The sequence below is a fragment of the Lineus longissimus genome, chromosome 13, assembly GCF_910592395.1.
Source record: "Lineus longissimus chromosome 13, tnLinLong1.2, whole genome shotgun sequence".
Taxonomy (NCBI): Eukaryota; Metazoa; Nemertea; class Pilidiophora; order Heteronemertea; family Lineidae; genus Lineus; species Lineus longissimus.
In genome coordinates, this window is record NC_088320.1 from 16,200,832 (window position 1) to 16,217,355 (window position 16,524).

The window sequence follows — 16,524 nt, forward strand, 5'->3', positions numbered from 1 at the left end:
TGCCAATCACAAACTCGCATCCAGACACCAATAATTCTAGTCTTCTGTCATTTCCAACAGATATCACAAGAAACTCAAACCCTGGAAAAAAAACATGATTTTTTCATAATTTCGATCGTTCAAAATGTGCAAACAGACAGAAGACTGCTTTGTTCATATCAAATTGACACCTAGTAGCCGCTGGGAGCCGCTGTGGTGTAGTGGCTTGGACTCTCGACCAGCTGTCAAGAGGTCCCGGGTTCGATCCCCACTGTCGGCGCGAGACTGTAGGCTGGTCTCTCTGTCTTACTTGCCTCTCTGCACCCAGGTGTATAAATGGGTACCGGTCAGAAATGCACAGATTATAGCGCTGGTCGAGCCGCTCATCTCTGGTCTACTGAAAGGTTTCAGGACAGACCGGGGTTAAACTGAAAGTCGGATGATAACCTATATCGTAGTTGATATCAGACTACAAACCCTAAGCTTTTTTTTTTTAGTAGTCAGATTGTTTTCACTTCTTGGCAGAATTACTGCGTGATTGCGCCGAACATAATAATGCTCATTCATTCAAAATTTCATCACGTTTATCTTTACCCTACACCATTCTTCACCTGTATTTGGATCCATCATATATTCTTTCGTATAGAACGTGTGTATATTTATCGTAGATAAAGCAAAAAATGTAACGATGACGATCTTCTTAGCTCTGGTTGTGCTACAGAGTCTTGGTGCGGCCATTGGCCACCTAACGGCGAGCAGGCGATCTATGGACATTGCGGCTTGAAAGAAACCTGACTGCATCCCAAACGTTGTCATCATATAGATCGCACCTCTGCAATTAAGAAAAGAGATCTCGGATCAAACTCTACATTGCAATAACTTGATCATGATTTGAGAAAAATTTTATCATAATATTTTTTATTATCTAATTAGCCTCCCGCACTGCCTTTTTTTGCCCAAAATGTCCTCGTGGCACTTTGACTCAGCCCTCCGCTATTCAGATATTTAGCTCTCCCTAATTTCTACCTAAACTGCTATCGTGAACTTTTCACAATTGGAATAACTCGTTCAACAGAAATAAATATTTAATAGTCGTCACTCATATTGATAACTACCTACTGAAATATTGGCCTTCTTGGTCTGAAAATCGTCTTTCCTAGATCAGAGCCGAAGAATGAATAAAACCAAGCAGCTTGTACGAGCAAAGTTGTGTCAACAACTGCCATTGCAACGATGTACACGCAAGGAGAAAGCCTCCGGTTTCGTTTCCTTGTGGCTATCAGCACTGAAAGAATATTCCCTGGGACACCGAAAACAACAGCGACTATCCAGACATAATTGGCCAATATGTTGATGATGGACTGCATGACTTCATAATCGTTATCTTCACGCAGTCCTCGAGTGGCGTTCGCTTGTGCCATGTCGACCAAAACAGTGACTGCATCTATTCGTTCGAAAACAAGTTTATAAACGCATTTAACTCTTGAATAAGGAACTATCGAACAATTGCACACTAGGTTGTGATTCAGAGAATTATAAAATACACATCGTTCATAAATGGATCTCCTCAGAATAGCCATCGATTCTGAAATTGAAACTTGTAAGTAACTAAAATAGTTAAGCCAATATAACTCCAGATCTAGAATAAGGTAGATATTCTACTATCATTTTAAAAGCGTAAATGCATCCGATGGTTTTTATGAATATAGCTATGATATCACTTAAAAAAATTGCACGAAGCAAGCTCATATTTGAATTAATGTACGGGTCATTTATTCACAAGGCTTTAAATGCTCAGTGAAATGTACACTTCAACAATTGTCTTAGATCATTCCTGTACCTTTTCCCACCACCGAGACAATAAAGGTAAAAATTGACAGCATAATTGCAAGTCCATAAATCATATACAGCAATCAATCCCAGCGTATAGCGCAGCTTCCAGTAGGGATTATTATCAAAATCCGAACTAATACCCGGTATCTCCATCATAACTGCATATATTCGGTAAGGAAGTGACGTCAAAATGTATGCAGCACTGATAATCAGCAACATCCGGCTCAAAAAATGTGTGTCAGTGACCTCTTTATCTCTTATAGTTAATTGTAGCTGACGTCGTTTCTCAGATGCCTGTTTGATGCTGATAATGATGAGAATGTTACTTATGAGTATGACAAGAAAGGGCACTAGAGTGCCAATGAAAAACTCAAGCACTGTCACAAGAATTTCCAGACGTCTGTCATTTCCTAGAGATAACACAAGAAGATCTGCTCCTGAAAATGCAACAGTCATGATATGAATACAAAGTCTATGATTAAAACGTGTGTTGCTATACAGGGTGGCCCAGAATTATTTTCCCTTGCACACTAGAATTATATTCTGTATCTATTGTGTGAGGGAAAATAATTCTGGGCAACCCTATCGTGTAACCTCCATTTAATAAGCAAGCCATATTCTGCTTATATAAGCGGACTCCCTTTATCATGTTTGTCGAAACGAGCCAGATGAAATAAGGTAGGATTTTCAATTTCATGTTTAGAATTTGGTTCGAATAGTTTAGCTAGTTTCATTGTGGTTCGTTTTGACCGGGGGTAGTAGACTATAGTCTCTAATGCAGCCAGGCACCTGACGTAGGCGAGTGTTCACTAGATTACCAATCTATAAACAGGGGCTACCTAGCCGGCGGCGGCAACCGGCCATGACAGAATTGCCTAATTGACCACCGTGCATCTTCAATCAGCCATTCTGTGTTGCATAATGATAGCACATTGCACTCCCAATAAGAGGTGACGAAAATACCACACCGCACCTGTTGCTGGATCCTGTTCATGCTTCCTAATAAAGAATGTGTGCATATTCACAATAGCTACCATCACAAATGTAAAGATGACGATCGTCTTAGCTCTGGTTGTGCTACAGATTCTTGGTGCAGCCATTGGCCACCTTACGGCGAGCAGGCGATCTATGGACATCGCTGCTTGAAAGAAACCTGACTGCATCCCAAACGTTGTCATCATGTACATCGTGCCCCTGTAAATAAAAAATGCACCGTAACCATGGTAATACTGCCCAATTGTAAGATAAATACTGGTTAAAGTATTGGATGGAGTCAATTTATTAAAACGGAACACGTTGGGGTATCACCGCCACCAGCAACTATGGTTTTCGATATTCATTCCTGCATGTCCTGGGTATATTTATATAACAGAGACCCCAGGACTAAGATATAGGAAAAACTAAGTCCCGGAGATAAAACTATAAAACATAGGTGAAAAACTAAGATCTAGATGAAAAAAAACCTAATCCCAGGCAAAACTATAAGGTACCGAAGTAAAAACATTAGACAACAGGCCACTGAATCATGTGTCAGTAATGTGTCAAATCATTGTAAAAGAGGTTCAGGTAGAAGAGAGAGCAAGATCCAAAAAGGTCGCAAAGAAGCCGAAAGGTAGGAAACGTCCATTTCACAAGTTCGCCGCCTCCATTGTGTAGTGCATTGATGTACGTGATTAGATCCAGGTAAAAAGCTTCGATAAATGACGGGGCTATTCTGTGCGTGATAACAACATATTTCTGATTTGCAATACTACAAGTACAAGTGGTTTGAAATTCAGAGAGAAAAGGGAGAAAGCTGGCTGATAAAGCTTTGACATTAACCGTCTTTCCATTCGTAAACGAGTAGCTACTGACATTAAATAAGCCTACTTACTGAAATATCAAGCCTCTTGGTTGGAAAATCTCCTGTCCTATCTCAAAGCTAAACAATGTATAAAACCAAGCAACTTGCAGGAGTAATGCAGTATCAACAACAGCCATACCAGTGATATAGATGCAAGGAGACAGACCTCTGTTTCGTTTCCTGGTGGCTATTAACACCGACAAAACATTCCCCGGGACGCCGAAAACGACAGGCACTATCCAGACGTAACCCAGTATGTTGAGGACCGAGAGCATGACTTCAACATCGTCAAGGTGTTCCAACATGTCCGACGAGAAAGTGAAATTTCTATGTTGTGTCATTGTGACCATTGGTTCTAACGTATGCTTGAGACGAAATTATGACTACTAAGTATTTCCACGTTTGCTGAATAGATACATTTAATGCTACATTGTTATTTATAGCTCCGATGATGATGTCGTCGATGGAGGGCTATATTTGAATATTCGGACGTCAACACAAAGGTATAAATACTTGCATAATATGCATTAATGCAAGTATCAATTCGTGTCTTGTACCCCCCTCCTCAAGGGTACGACACCTTATCACCCTATAACGACATCTTAAGGCTCAAACATCACCCTTTTTTCACCAATGCTACTTTTTCTTTCGTCAAGACATCACCATCAACAATATATCACCGTCATATAAAGTAACCGAACTAATTTTACTGGGTAAGGCTGTATGTTCGACAATACATCGACACATTAGCATCCTTATTCTTTCCAGCTTCGCCAAATTTTCACTAAAGGAAAAATAAATACTACTCAAGCATCGGCAAAGATTAGTGGTGATAGCTTAACTACCCTTGAGGGGGGGGGGGGTACAAGAAACGAATTGATACTTGCATAATAACACCGTGAAACTAAACGGTAAGAATTTTTTTGACAGATAGTGGGAATTTCTATGCCATACCAGTTTCAGTGAAAATGCCAGTCAGCCGAACACTTTAAGGGCAGAGGAATCTAGATGACTGAAAACTTCACACATTATTTATATTATCCTCCTCTGCTCAGGTGAGGATGTATTCCCTATTTATGCGGCACGGCTTGACCCGCCGGCTGTAGGCGATTCCAATATTCGCATGTGATGGTCACACTATTGAAAGGATGACCACGCTCAATGTTTACATTATTATCAAAGTATATATTACCACGGATTGATAGAATATGCAACCGTGGTATTACTGATGTTCGCCGTGAATATACAGTAGACGCCAGGTAACCTCCAGGACTGACATAACTGAGTATCCCGTAACCGGTAGGTCGTTTAATAGTTCGGGTCATCAATATCTATTGTTGGTGTAAAATGGACATCACCGCTATTGTTAGAGTAAATATTTAGCTGGACTTAGAAAAAATTTCAAATCAGGCCTAGGTCAGACGGTGAGCTATGCGAGACACTAATGTGTTTTTTACCAACAACTTTTTCAATGGATAAACCATTAAATGGGAAAAAAATATGTTTCCACCAACCCTCTCGAAGTCGACATTCCTCGATCGGGAACGCCTCGATTCTCAAGCACTACAGTATGATATGTTACTAACGGTGTATGACGTCATTATGACACAGATAGTAGACACTGATGACACCCAGACCCCACCTTGAGTTTAATGCCCCACACAGCTTCCCCCATACTGATTGGACGGCGTTGGGCCGTTTAAGGGACTGTTTGGCAACACCGACGTCTGTCGTGCGCCTAAAATGACGGAGCGCCTAAAATGTCGGTTTTGAGGGTCCAAAAACGTCGGTACCCGAGCCTAAAAAACCGGTAATTTTTCGTACCAAAAACATTGGTGGCCACGTCAAAAATGACGGTCCAATAATCCTTGGCAGACGATAATTTAGATAGGCTAACAACTTTCACTTTTTATAGTGGTCCTATATATCTTTGTCTTGTGTTTGCCTGTTCGTCATCATGTGATCAGATTTGGGGGCTGCAAATAGATTACAAACAGATGTTCTGGAATCTCTATGAGCCTTCTCCGTACAATCAATGTCAATCTAGTCAAGATTGGGATCTGGCTCATCTCAGTTGTATTGCATAGGCCTATTATAGGTATACATATAACCCTTATTTAATATATCACCGTATAAATAAACAGTGAAGAAAACTTTTTCCTTAGGGACATTAAAGGTTGTTATACCGGTGTAACATCTGTGGTTGTTCCCCATGTTTCAGTGTTTCCAAACAATAGGCAGCTAGAGAGACCATGACATTTCAATAGGGGGATACACAGAAAAACTCGTCAATCTATTTTTGAGCGTTCCCAAACAATGAGGGGGAACACTCAAAAACAGAAACACTCAAAAACATTACACCGGCACTAATGAAGTACGCTGATGAGGTTCTGCGCTGCGGACTGTCGAATCGGTGGAAACAAGGAATACAGAGCAGTCTATTGAGAACAGGCAGTGCAAATGGCGATGTCCCATTCGTCTACACCAAGTTTGCATAGTTCTTGAGTTTGAGCGAGATTAGCAGGGATTCGTCATGACTCTCTCTACAGCATGCTTCCTTGCTAGAGCTACATTTATAACATTCATGTAAGATGACACGCTCGAAGCGTCGTGTTTCAGATTAAGTACTGTAGCCTACGAAATGTTATGTAACCAGTGTGAGACACTTTCCTAAATATGTTATTTTAGCCAAAGGCTGAAGACCGGATGTGTGTCAACTATATTTATACACTTCCCTCCTTTTAATCTGGTGGTGGTAATTAACCCCCCCCCCCCGTACCAAAAGGAATGGCCCAAATTATCGCGGCGTCGGCAAAGATCCGACAACCTTTAAAATCGAGATATCACCCCACCGCGCTCAATAGTTTATTGCTCCCCTCTGAGTGCATCTTGAACGCTCATGGGCTCAGCTCAAAACACCTTTCGGAGCTGTGTATTTCGTGTGAGATCGAGAGGCGAATGCTAATGTGACCGCAGTCGTTGATATTGCCAATAGTGACCTGCATGTATGCGATACAAGTTCGCCCCTCTTCTATAGGAGCTGTGTCTAAAATGAAAACAGGCGCGAATAATTCGCCAAATTATAATAAACATTCGAAATAAAGTCTCTCATTCACCGGACCAGAAGCGATAGATTCGTAGTCACATACTGCTAGATACCAATTACGCACGCTGGTAAAACATCCTGGCGACTTGCATATGGCTGTAAGGCCATGGGAATGATTAATCCTGTTTACCGTCCGAGAGATTTAAAAAGATAATGAGGCTTTTTTTCATTTTTCATTATTCATTATCGGTTTACAGTCTGATTTACTGGTCAAAACACGCGATTCAGCAAGTTCCAGTAAATGGAAATCAGGTCGGTCATCAACATGAGGCATTGAAAAAATGTCATTATTATGATGAAGAGCCTACCCTGCCAAGTTTTTATTGTGTTTTTCAATCATTTAAGGTAAAGATGAACCACTGGAAAGATTATTTCAATAAAAAAAATGATGGCAACAATTAAATAAATAGATTTTTTAAAAAATAATGAAAATATTTCATGTTCGCTCAGAACCCATGCGGGAGGTGACGGTAAACAGGATTAATAATTCCCATGGCCTAACAACGAGGCTCGAGCTGTTCATGTACATGTATATACCCTAATTCCAACGAACATATTATAATGTCCTCAGCGCAGAATTTGCTGCTGAGTATGTAACCGTCATTTTTGGCATGCCCATCGATTTTTTTTGGTATGAAAATATACCGATTTTTTAGGCGCAGGCACCGACGTTTTGGACGCCAAAACCTACATTTTAGGCAAGCGACAGACGTCTATGGCGCTTAAAGCGATCCAGTCGTGGCACAAATCTTTATTTAGACTAGCTGAACGTAGTAAAGATAACTAAATGAGTTATGACTTCTTATGTAGTTCATTGAGTGGAGTCAGTAATGTTAAGCAACGTTATGCAATGTTACCCAGGTGCCTAGTTCACACTATATAAATACTGCCCACCAGGGAGGGTAACATGCCGAATGTCGCCCCACCGGGATGTAATGTCTACCGCGGCTTTGCGAGGAGCGGGCAACATTGCGAATACCACACGGTCACATGACGTGTATCAGCCAATCATATTCACGGCAACTCACTTGAGGCACACTAGTTTCACCATCATCCAGGTGTTGGCGCATCAGTTGATATCTGCTATTTACGTAGAGATGCCGACGTCAGAGAAAACAGTGGTCGCAGCACATATCAACTTATAATATGCGATCAAAGCTCGACAGAAATGCTCATGATGTCAGCAAGTATTTGGCAGTATCGTAAGATGGTAAATTTTGCCACGTGTAACAGCCAATCATATTCACGGAATTTCACCTGAGATATGAGATAATCAACTATCTGATGGGAACTCGAAACTGCTAAGATTCATCAGTGGAAGCTTATTCCCGCCTTAGGTTTTAACCGGGCCGTTAAAACTCCCCATTTTTATAAGCGTTTTATGATAGGTTTCCTTTAAGCGCAAGGTTCACCTCTCTTTCACCCTGTTGACAGGACATTTGAGTTAATAAGCGCTTTTTCGTGGGCGGCAATAAACTCTTTTGAGTCGAAGTGCTGCTGATATAGGGTAAAAACTAAATTTTTAAAACAACTTAGTATTTTATAGGAAACATTGTGCGCGAACTGAAAACCAGCTAAAAGGATTCAGTTGGCGTGGCCAACCTTTAAAGGGAGACTGTAGGCTTTGACACACCTTCCCATACCCCGGCAATATAAAGCTAGCGTTTGACAACGCAAGATCTAACTACTTGCAGCGAACGCAATCTCGGTAAACCCTACGCAGGACATGTTACGAAACGTCTCCATGCTCATGGACATCGTGCACTTGCGGTGCCATTCTTACTCGAAAAACATTGAATTTTTGAGTGTGTATAACTATGGCTTGATAAGTGAAATGCCGTTTTATAAAGTTGAAAGAAATTCTTTTGGCATCCGCTTCTTTCGCTTTCTCGGAAATTTTATCCCTTAGTTTTGAACCCGAATTTACCCGCACCCCCTATGGCACGCGCGGCCCCGAAGGTATCATGTCGAAGCGAGCTCGATCATTATGTCATAACACTCATCGTAATTTGTCTCCCGGGGAGGCGGCTTCTCGCCTTGCCACGGCTGTTTTTCGAGACCATTCTGGCACATCACATTTGGTGCTAATCGAGAACACACTCCCTTTTGAATTATCCGTGTACCTGTCAGTGGTCTGGCAAACAGAACCCAGCCGGAGACATCAATCCCACGATGTGAGACGTGTATGGTGAAGTTCGGGGACTACGAGTTACGAAAGTGAGTTCGTTGCTTCGTGATCAGTTGAAGAACAGTGTTGGTGAATGCGCCGATAAAGATGGACGATATCTATATTCCAGGGTTAGGCAAAACAGACTATATTGGAAATCTGACGGGTGGAGAATATGTCGTCGTTGGAACGTACCTCTCATTTGTTGGTAGGTATAAGGCAGGTTTCGCGACCCTTGCGAAAGACGAATACGAAGGTCTGCGTTGTTGTCAAGTCCTGAGAGACTTTTCGCAGCTCTCGTAAATTGGCAAACAAGAGTACTCGGGAAACTCTTCAAAAAAACTTCGACGATGAAAAACGATCTTCGCACTTCGTCGTTCGGAGCTCATCATGGGATTGCGAAACCTTCTATTTGGTACATCTAAATAACGGATATACACTACTTTTGAATCATAGAAAGCAAGGTCGAACTGTAGGTTAGTCGCTGTACCAAAGCGCCAGATCGCAAGAAAAGTCGGTGATTCATTTTTTCTCTCCCCCTGCAAACGATATACTCAACTGTTAGGAATTGTCAGACCATAACGTCGCCACCATGCCTAAACGTCTTCGGGCGAGCGAGAGTCAAATGTCCTTGTTTTTTGATTTAAAAATCCTTTCGCATCAAAATGCTAATGCTAACAGTATATTCCTTTCACGTGTACATGTATACTCAAATGATTTCTCATTATACTCATGGAGGTACTAACCTTATTTTTAGTAGCTACTCCAATGTCCAAACGGAAATGATTAATGGTGATTCATGGCAGCATTTTCATAGGATAAGCCACGTTCTCATATAATCCACAACTTATTAAATTGTTTCAGGTATAATCGCCATATTGTCCAACGTGTTTGTAATCTATGCGAGTTTGAAGAACAAACTGTACGTGGGTCGCGATGACGTCCTGCTGGTAGTGAACATGGCCATCTCCGACCTCATCATCTCCTTGTCTGGTCATCCCATGGTGGCATCTTCATGTAAGTTTACCTACATAATGACAATAACCATCACCTGCTTAGATATATATTAAAGTCTCACTCCAATACGTAGTCTGCTCTCGTGGTTAATTGCCGAGGCTGGTTGGTAGACATTAGTGAGGTTTCGCAACCGCCCGGTTAGGCCCTTCGACGACGTTTATCTATTGTTCAGGTAAACTCACACAATAGATAAACGTCGTCGTAGGGCCTAAACGGGTGGTTGCGAAACCTCACTAATACTGTGCTATTTCTCCGAAAGAACTCCTGTCCACCTGCGAGTTTTGTTACAACCTGATTACAATGGCGTAGTGATATAAAAATAGATCCTTAGTGCAGGGTCTATCAAGCCAAAATTTGTAAAGGAATATTATATTGTTTTGGAACAAAAAAGGGAATTGTTACCAATGTGGAGGGGGGGGGGGGGGCATAACTTTTATTGGACCTAGCTAGCATTAAACTTTAGCATGCTATGTACGATGTACAATCATCATCTATTATGCGACAACCAACACAATAGTGTCTACAAGCACCAATTCTCTAACTTGTTTTTCTTAACTTAATTCAAATAAGTTCTTCCTGCATTTTGGACACTTGTGACCCGCTCTACCAAAACTAGGCGCTTGTCGCATCTGAACTTGACAGGTTGATACGGACTTGTTGTTCATTTCCCTATTGTAGACCTTTTGTTGAATGTGACCAAATCAGTTTGTAATAGATTTCACAAAAGGTCTACAATAGGGAAATGAACAACAAGTCCGTATCAACCTGTCGAGTTCAGATGCGACAAGCGCCTAGTTTTGGTAGAGCGAGTCACACTTGTGAATTTTGGAACGAGTATACAATCTCCGATTATCATAAAACCAAAGGTCATCAAGTGACGAAATAGGTCCCATTATTCAATGGATTTAGTCACAAAATGCAATCCAGTTACGTCATTTCCTATTGGGTATTGTAAATCTAATCTGATTTGCTGTGTGTTTGAAGAACACTTTGTTAATCAACACCTTGTATAATGTCTTTCAACACGTTCTCACCGGTATCTGTTTCATTACAGCCTTCTCAGGTTACTGGTTATTCGGCGACCACGGCTGCATCTTCTTCGCGTTCATCTACTTCACCTTGTCCATGGTTAGCATGAACACATTGGTAGCAATCGCCGCGTTTAGGTATATACTCATCTGCAAGCCACAGCACTGTAAGTAGCATTTATACATGACACCCTTAGGGAATAGGGAAATGAACAACAAGTCCGTGTCAACCTGTCGAGTTCAGATGCGACAAGCGCCTAGTTTTGGTAGAGCGAGTTACTAGGCAATCGAAGCCAAAATCACAAACTGTCCCTGTTTGTCATACAAAACCACCCATTATGACCCCCTAGTTCTCGCCTACCCTTCAATCCTCTTCGAAGCTATACTTGTACCAATTTGTGACTCGCTCTACCAAAACTAGGCGCTTGTCGCATCTGAACTTGACAGGTTGATACGGACTTGTTGTTCATTTCCCTATTGTAGACCTTTTGTGAAATCTATCACAAACTGAGTTGGTCACATTCAACAAAAGGTCTACAATAGGGAAATGAACAACAAGTCCGTATCAACCTGTCAAGTTCAGATGCGACAAGCGCCTAGTTTTGGTAGAGCGGGTCACATTTATATCCTACACAATCTATAGGAAGGTACCTTTCTGAATTTCAGATAAATGGATGACAGTAGCGAATACTAAACGAGTGATATTCGCTTGTTGGGTGTACGCGGTGGCCTGCACCGCCCCGCCGCTGTTCGGCTGGTCTTTCTACACGTACGAATCATTCGGGACCTCGTGCAGTATGAACTGGCTCGGCAAGAGTATGGCAGATATCACCTACATTATTTTCACTTGCATCTTTTGCTTCGCAGGACACGTAGCAATACTCGTCATCTGCTATTGCAAGGTAATTGAAAACAGAAACAGCCAACTAGTATATTGGAGACATTGTGGCCTTTTTATATTTTTAGATGCCGGTGTAAAAGTAAAAAGTGTCCCCCCTAGAAAAAGTGTCCGGCCCTATTGTATTCTGCAATATGGTTCTATAGAGACCCTGACAGTCAATAGCTCAGCGCATAATAGAATCCTTTGTTCCCGGACATTTTATCCTAGGACATTTTAAACTTCTACACCGGTATAAAATGTAATAAATGGTCACTTATTACGTACATTTGATTCCCACGCCCTACCAGGCACAGAACAAGCCAGGGGAAATTTACCTTCATAACAAGGCACTACCCCCCCTCCCATCCCCCCCCCCCCCTCATCACCACCACCGCCCCATTATGAACTCAGCGGTACTTTCTGGAATGGTCTGAAGTTGCATTGCGTAAACTCAAGTAAATAATCATTCTTCAGAACAATACCCCCGGAACGACGTTTCTATCTTACAGTTTTATGTGAGGAAAGCCCTTTCAAACACAATTGCATGCGTCATAAGAATATCCAGGAGGTCGTTTTCGATAGGAACATCTCTTACCGAAGGCCTCTGTCAGCAGGACATTCTATCCATAAAGGACCATGCTTTTGGTCCCGAACTTGTCTTTTCCATTCACATTGACCTTTGTTGTTTGGACATCTCTCTGTCAACGATTGTATTTGTCAGTTGCGAGTGTGTCCTTGAAAATAGAGGTTGTACTGTGTAGCCCTTGCTCAGAAATTATGATTTTTTTCTGTCACTCGAAATGTAATATCACCCACAGCCTGCGGCCCGTCGATATCAAATTTCTCGAGCCAGAAAAATCCATATCACTCTCAACAAAAACTGTATTAGGTTAATGTCAAACGCCCCGGCGCTTTTTGTTGAAACAGACGGGAAAGTGACCTTTCTTTATTTCACCTTTTTAGATCTCACGAGGTGCCCAGGGCGTAGCGGCACAACTCTTTCGTGAATTGAGAGGCCAACCTAGGTTAATATTGCAGAATATCAGCGATTTGCGAGCAGTCTCTCTGGTGAGTTATTTCCAACAAACATCAAATAGACATCACCGATGGAGTGGGTTGCAAACAGGTATTTTGCTAACGATCTTACTACCAAACCATGACGAAATCACAAGCGTAAGAGGCGGTTTATTTGGCATTACATCATGAGAGGGATAAGGCATTTGTAAGATCCATTCAATAGTAGGAGGTTTTTTCCGACTCATTAGGGAGGTTTCGCAACCGCCCGGTTAGGCCCTTCGACGACGTTTATCTATTGTTCAGGTAAACTCACACAATAGATAAACGTCGTCGTAGGGCCTAAACGGGTGGTTGCGAAACCTCACTATTAAAGGTTTCTTGAACTTTTACGGATTTATCCGACAAAAGCCCGACATTGTCCGACTTCGGATATCTTAAAAAACCTGTAAAAAAATACCTGGCTTCCCAAAACTGGGCGATAAAGATCAAAGGCCTATAAAAGGTGTTTAGAAAAAGGAAACCGAGATTAATTTGTTAATTTCCTGGACATGGCTTAATATTTTGGAAATTGGCAACCACCATTTATTACCTAATGATGTCATATTTCTTATGACACCATGAAATCCAATTTACTGTCACATATGACTTTGAACGAAGCAGTTCAATCAACCATGTCAGAACTGGTCTTGCACCAGATTTACCGCAGCGGAACTCCGGAAAAAAAGGAAGACCAGTGTGTCCTTAGCAAAATGTTTATTCAATGATTAAACATCTTGGTGCTTATTCCTGTCTCAACCTAACTCCAGTCTCCTTCGACATGCCCCTCATTCCTTTCAACACAAACTTCAGATCCGGTTCTCATTGCTCTCAAAGCATTTCTGATTACGTCTCTGTGTCCTCTTAAGGTCTCAACTGCAGCGAGATTCTGACACGTAGGTCATTGGTATCTTGTAGAGGCGACTTGTTAATTTTGTTCTCAAGATGTCCCCACAAAAATAAATCACAGGGGGTGAGGTCAGGGGACCTTGGTGGCTATTTAATCTTACGATTGATCGCATCAAATGCATCTGCTACTTGCTGGAGACTTCCAGTCCTCAACCACTTTTTAACCTCAAACACACGCTGCTTAGTTGTAAGTTGCATTTTGCTAGTCTGAGAAAATGAGCAACCTTTCCAAAAAAGGATTGCATAATTTGGAGGCCCAACAAAAGCCTTGCACTTGGCAGACAAGATTTATTACCAAAACGTCTATCTGGTGCAAGACCAGTTATGCCATGGTTGATTGAACTGTTTCGTGCTCAGTCATCGGTGACAGTAGATTGGATTTCTTGGTGTCATAAGAAAGAGGACATCAATAGGTAATAAATGGTGGTTGCTAATTTCCAAAATAATTAGCTATGTCCAAGAAATTAACAAAATAATCTCGGTTTACTTTTTTTGAAACACCCTGTATATGTTGACTAGGGTCAATGAGGTGTGAGCCTAACTCTCTGACCCTATATGGATGTACAGGTGTGACTGCATTGGGATCAAAAATACGATTTGAAATATTTTTAAAGTAGTGTTTAAAGTTGAACTGTTCCTTTGTAGGTATCTTTCCTTAAAGTGATAGTGTTTCTCATGGCATGGACTCCATACGCTGTGATAAGCGTGGCCCAGATATGGTTTTACGTCAAACCAGAAGTTGCCCTTTTGCCTACCATGGGCGCCAAACTGACGTGTGTTACGAACCCACTCATCACCTCGCTATTTACCAAGCGATACAGGAAGATCTGCTGGGGTGTAATCTACCGCTGCTTCTTCAGGAGGGAGACAAATGCTGTAGCACCCATGCACCAGGAAGCACGGTAGGTGACTAGGCCGAAGACAAGCTTTAACTTTAAAGACGGTCTTTGAATTTACAGACCATTCTTAAATATCATGCGTAACCTGCTCGCGAAGGAAGTTACTCACGGCCAGGCACCGCTGGCCCTTGCTCTGACGTCACGGGGTAAACGGACGCTCTCGCGCTTGCTCGGTTTGGCGCGGCGCAGTTAGTCGAACATAAGCTAACAGTTACTGACGTTTCAACTTTGTTGAAAGTTATTTTCACGGCGGCCGCGGTTTTCATTGTGTCGTATTTATACTCTCTATGGTCGAATATGATATTATGCTAAAGACCAGTCTTTATAAATTCTTGATAGTACAATTGGCACGAATGTTATCGGTTTGGCTTAGTACATTCATCAAACTTATATTATATTGATGAAAATTACCCCTATGTTAACCAGACACATTTATAATTGAGTGAAAATTATTTCCTCTTGGAAAACTTTTTAGGACACAGAAAATAATTTTTGTGTGTCAATTTCTTTTTTGGCCCACTTGACCTACTTTTCGTAACTGTAGCAGATCTGCGGCCCTGGGTAATGGAGTAAAAAGAAGTGGTGGATTTATTTCATTATAAACACAAAATTTGTGAAAAATCAGAACAAATAACAACAGATAACAGCATTTTATCATTGGTTTTAATCCTCTTAGGCACTGGACATGTACATTAAACCGTTGACACCGTACTAACAGAACATATGCCGATGTTGACCAAACATAGCAGATCTTCTACACCGAAATTTGCCCATCCCCTGTCTTTCGTGTGATCACTTTAATTGATTTGTTTGCATCCTACAGTTACTTCAGACATTAAAAATATTACATAACAATATACAAATGCTTTTCGCCGTGAAGTGTCGTATTTTCTGAAAAACACTAACATGGGATCCCTTGCTGCAGCCAAGCATAGGGACCGCCATCTAGTCAACAGTACCAAAATGTACGTCTTATAGATGGTCCTGCCATCTGATGGTTATAAATAGAACTGACCTGAGCAGCAGATTATCCACTGGGTTGAATAGGAGCAAAACATCGTCATCTTGGTCAATCACTCATACCATTTTGACCTTGTAGCCGATCTGCGACTGTGGTTAATATAGGGTTAAGTCGAGTAATTCCTGTTCTTGTTTAGAAAAGCGAATATCTATATCAAATGTTCTTCATCTCTTCCAGCCACCGTCATGCGCAAAGCATCTACCATATTCCCCGCGCCGAGAGGGAGGCGGTTAGATACGGGAAGGTCTCAGGGCGGGCATTCCCCGGCAGTGCCCTCCCAAGACAGCTTAACCCCGCCAGTAATAGCTCCCCATCCCACCTATCCGATGACGGCATCATTCGCTTTCGGTCAACGATGCATGTGGGGTCCGAACCTGGCACTGTTATGAAACAGTCTGCGACAAGTTCATTCGGTTCCAACGAATCATATAACTTATACGAACATTTACACTACATGCCAAGGCAGTGCATGGTCTTGAAACCGATCGACCTGATGCAAGCCGACCCGGCCTTAGCGGGGATGCCCGACGAGAATGTTTGATCCTCTGTGTCTCTCGAGTGGGAGGTCGAATACACTGGACCCTGGACACTGGACTTTGTATGCTCGATTTTTCATTTTAGTTCATAGAAATGTATCGCCTTGGTTTTCTAATCTCCTCCGCAGGCAATGAGATGAGACAGAATGGGCTGCAACACCAAAACGTGTACGGCCAGTTCTCATTCTCACATCGGTACACACACGCACACGTACACACGTATTCGTATGACGTACATTGGTCTCAGGATCAT

At 41.8% G+C, this 16,524-nt stretch overlaps 1 protein-coding gene across 1 annotated transcript; it reads left to right on the forward strand.

Annotated features, from left to right (window-relative positions):
* The first annotated feature begins 9,878 nt into the window (after positions 1 to 9,878).
* Positions 9,879 to 16,276, forward strand: LOC135497736 (rhodopsin, G0-coupled-like). Its single transcript, XM_064787569.1, has 5 exons — positions 9,879 to 9,945; positions 11,000 to 11,140; positions 11,640 to 11,875; positions 14,461 to 14,717; positions 15,913 to 16,276. The coding sequence occupies exons 1-5, from the start codon at positions 9,888 to 9,890 to the stop codon at positions 16,274 to 16,276; spliced, it is 1,056 nt and encodes a 351-aa protein (XP_064643639.1). The 5' UTR covers positions 9,879 to 9,887.
* Positions 16,277 to 16,524: the final 248 nt, after the last annotated feature.

Coding starts and splice junctions, on each gene's coding strand:
- LOC135497736 (XM_064787569.1), top strand. CDS start 9,888: ATGGCCATCTCCGACCTCATCATCTCCTTGTCTGGTCATCCCATGGTG. Junction 9,946..10,999: donor TCCCATGGTGGCATCTTCAT/GTAAGTTTACCT, acceptor GTTTCATTACAG/CCTTCTCAGGTTACTGGTTA. Junction 11,141..11,639: donor CATCTGCAAGCCACAGCACT/GTAAGTAGCATT, acceptor TCTGAATTTCAG/ATAAATGGATGACAGTAGCG.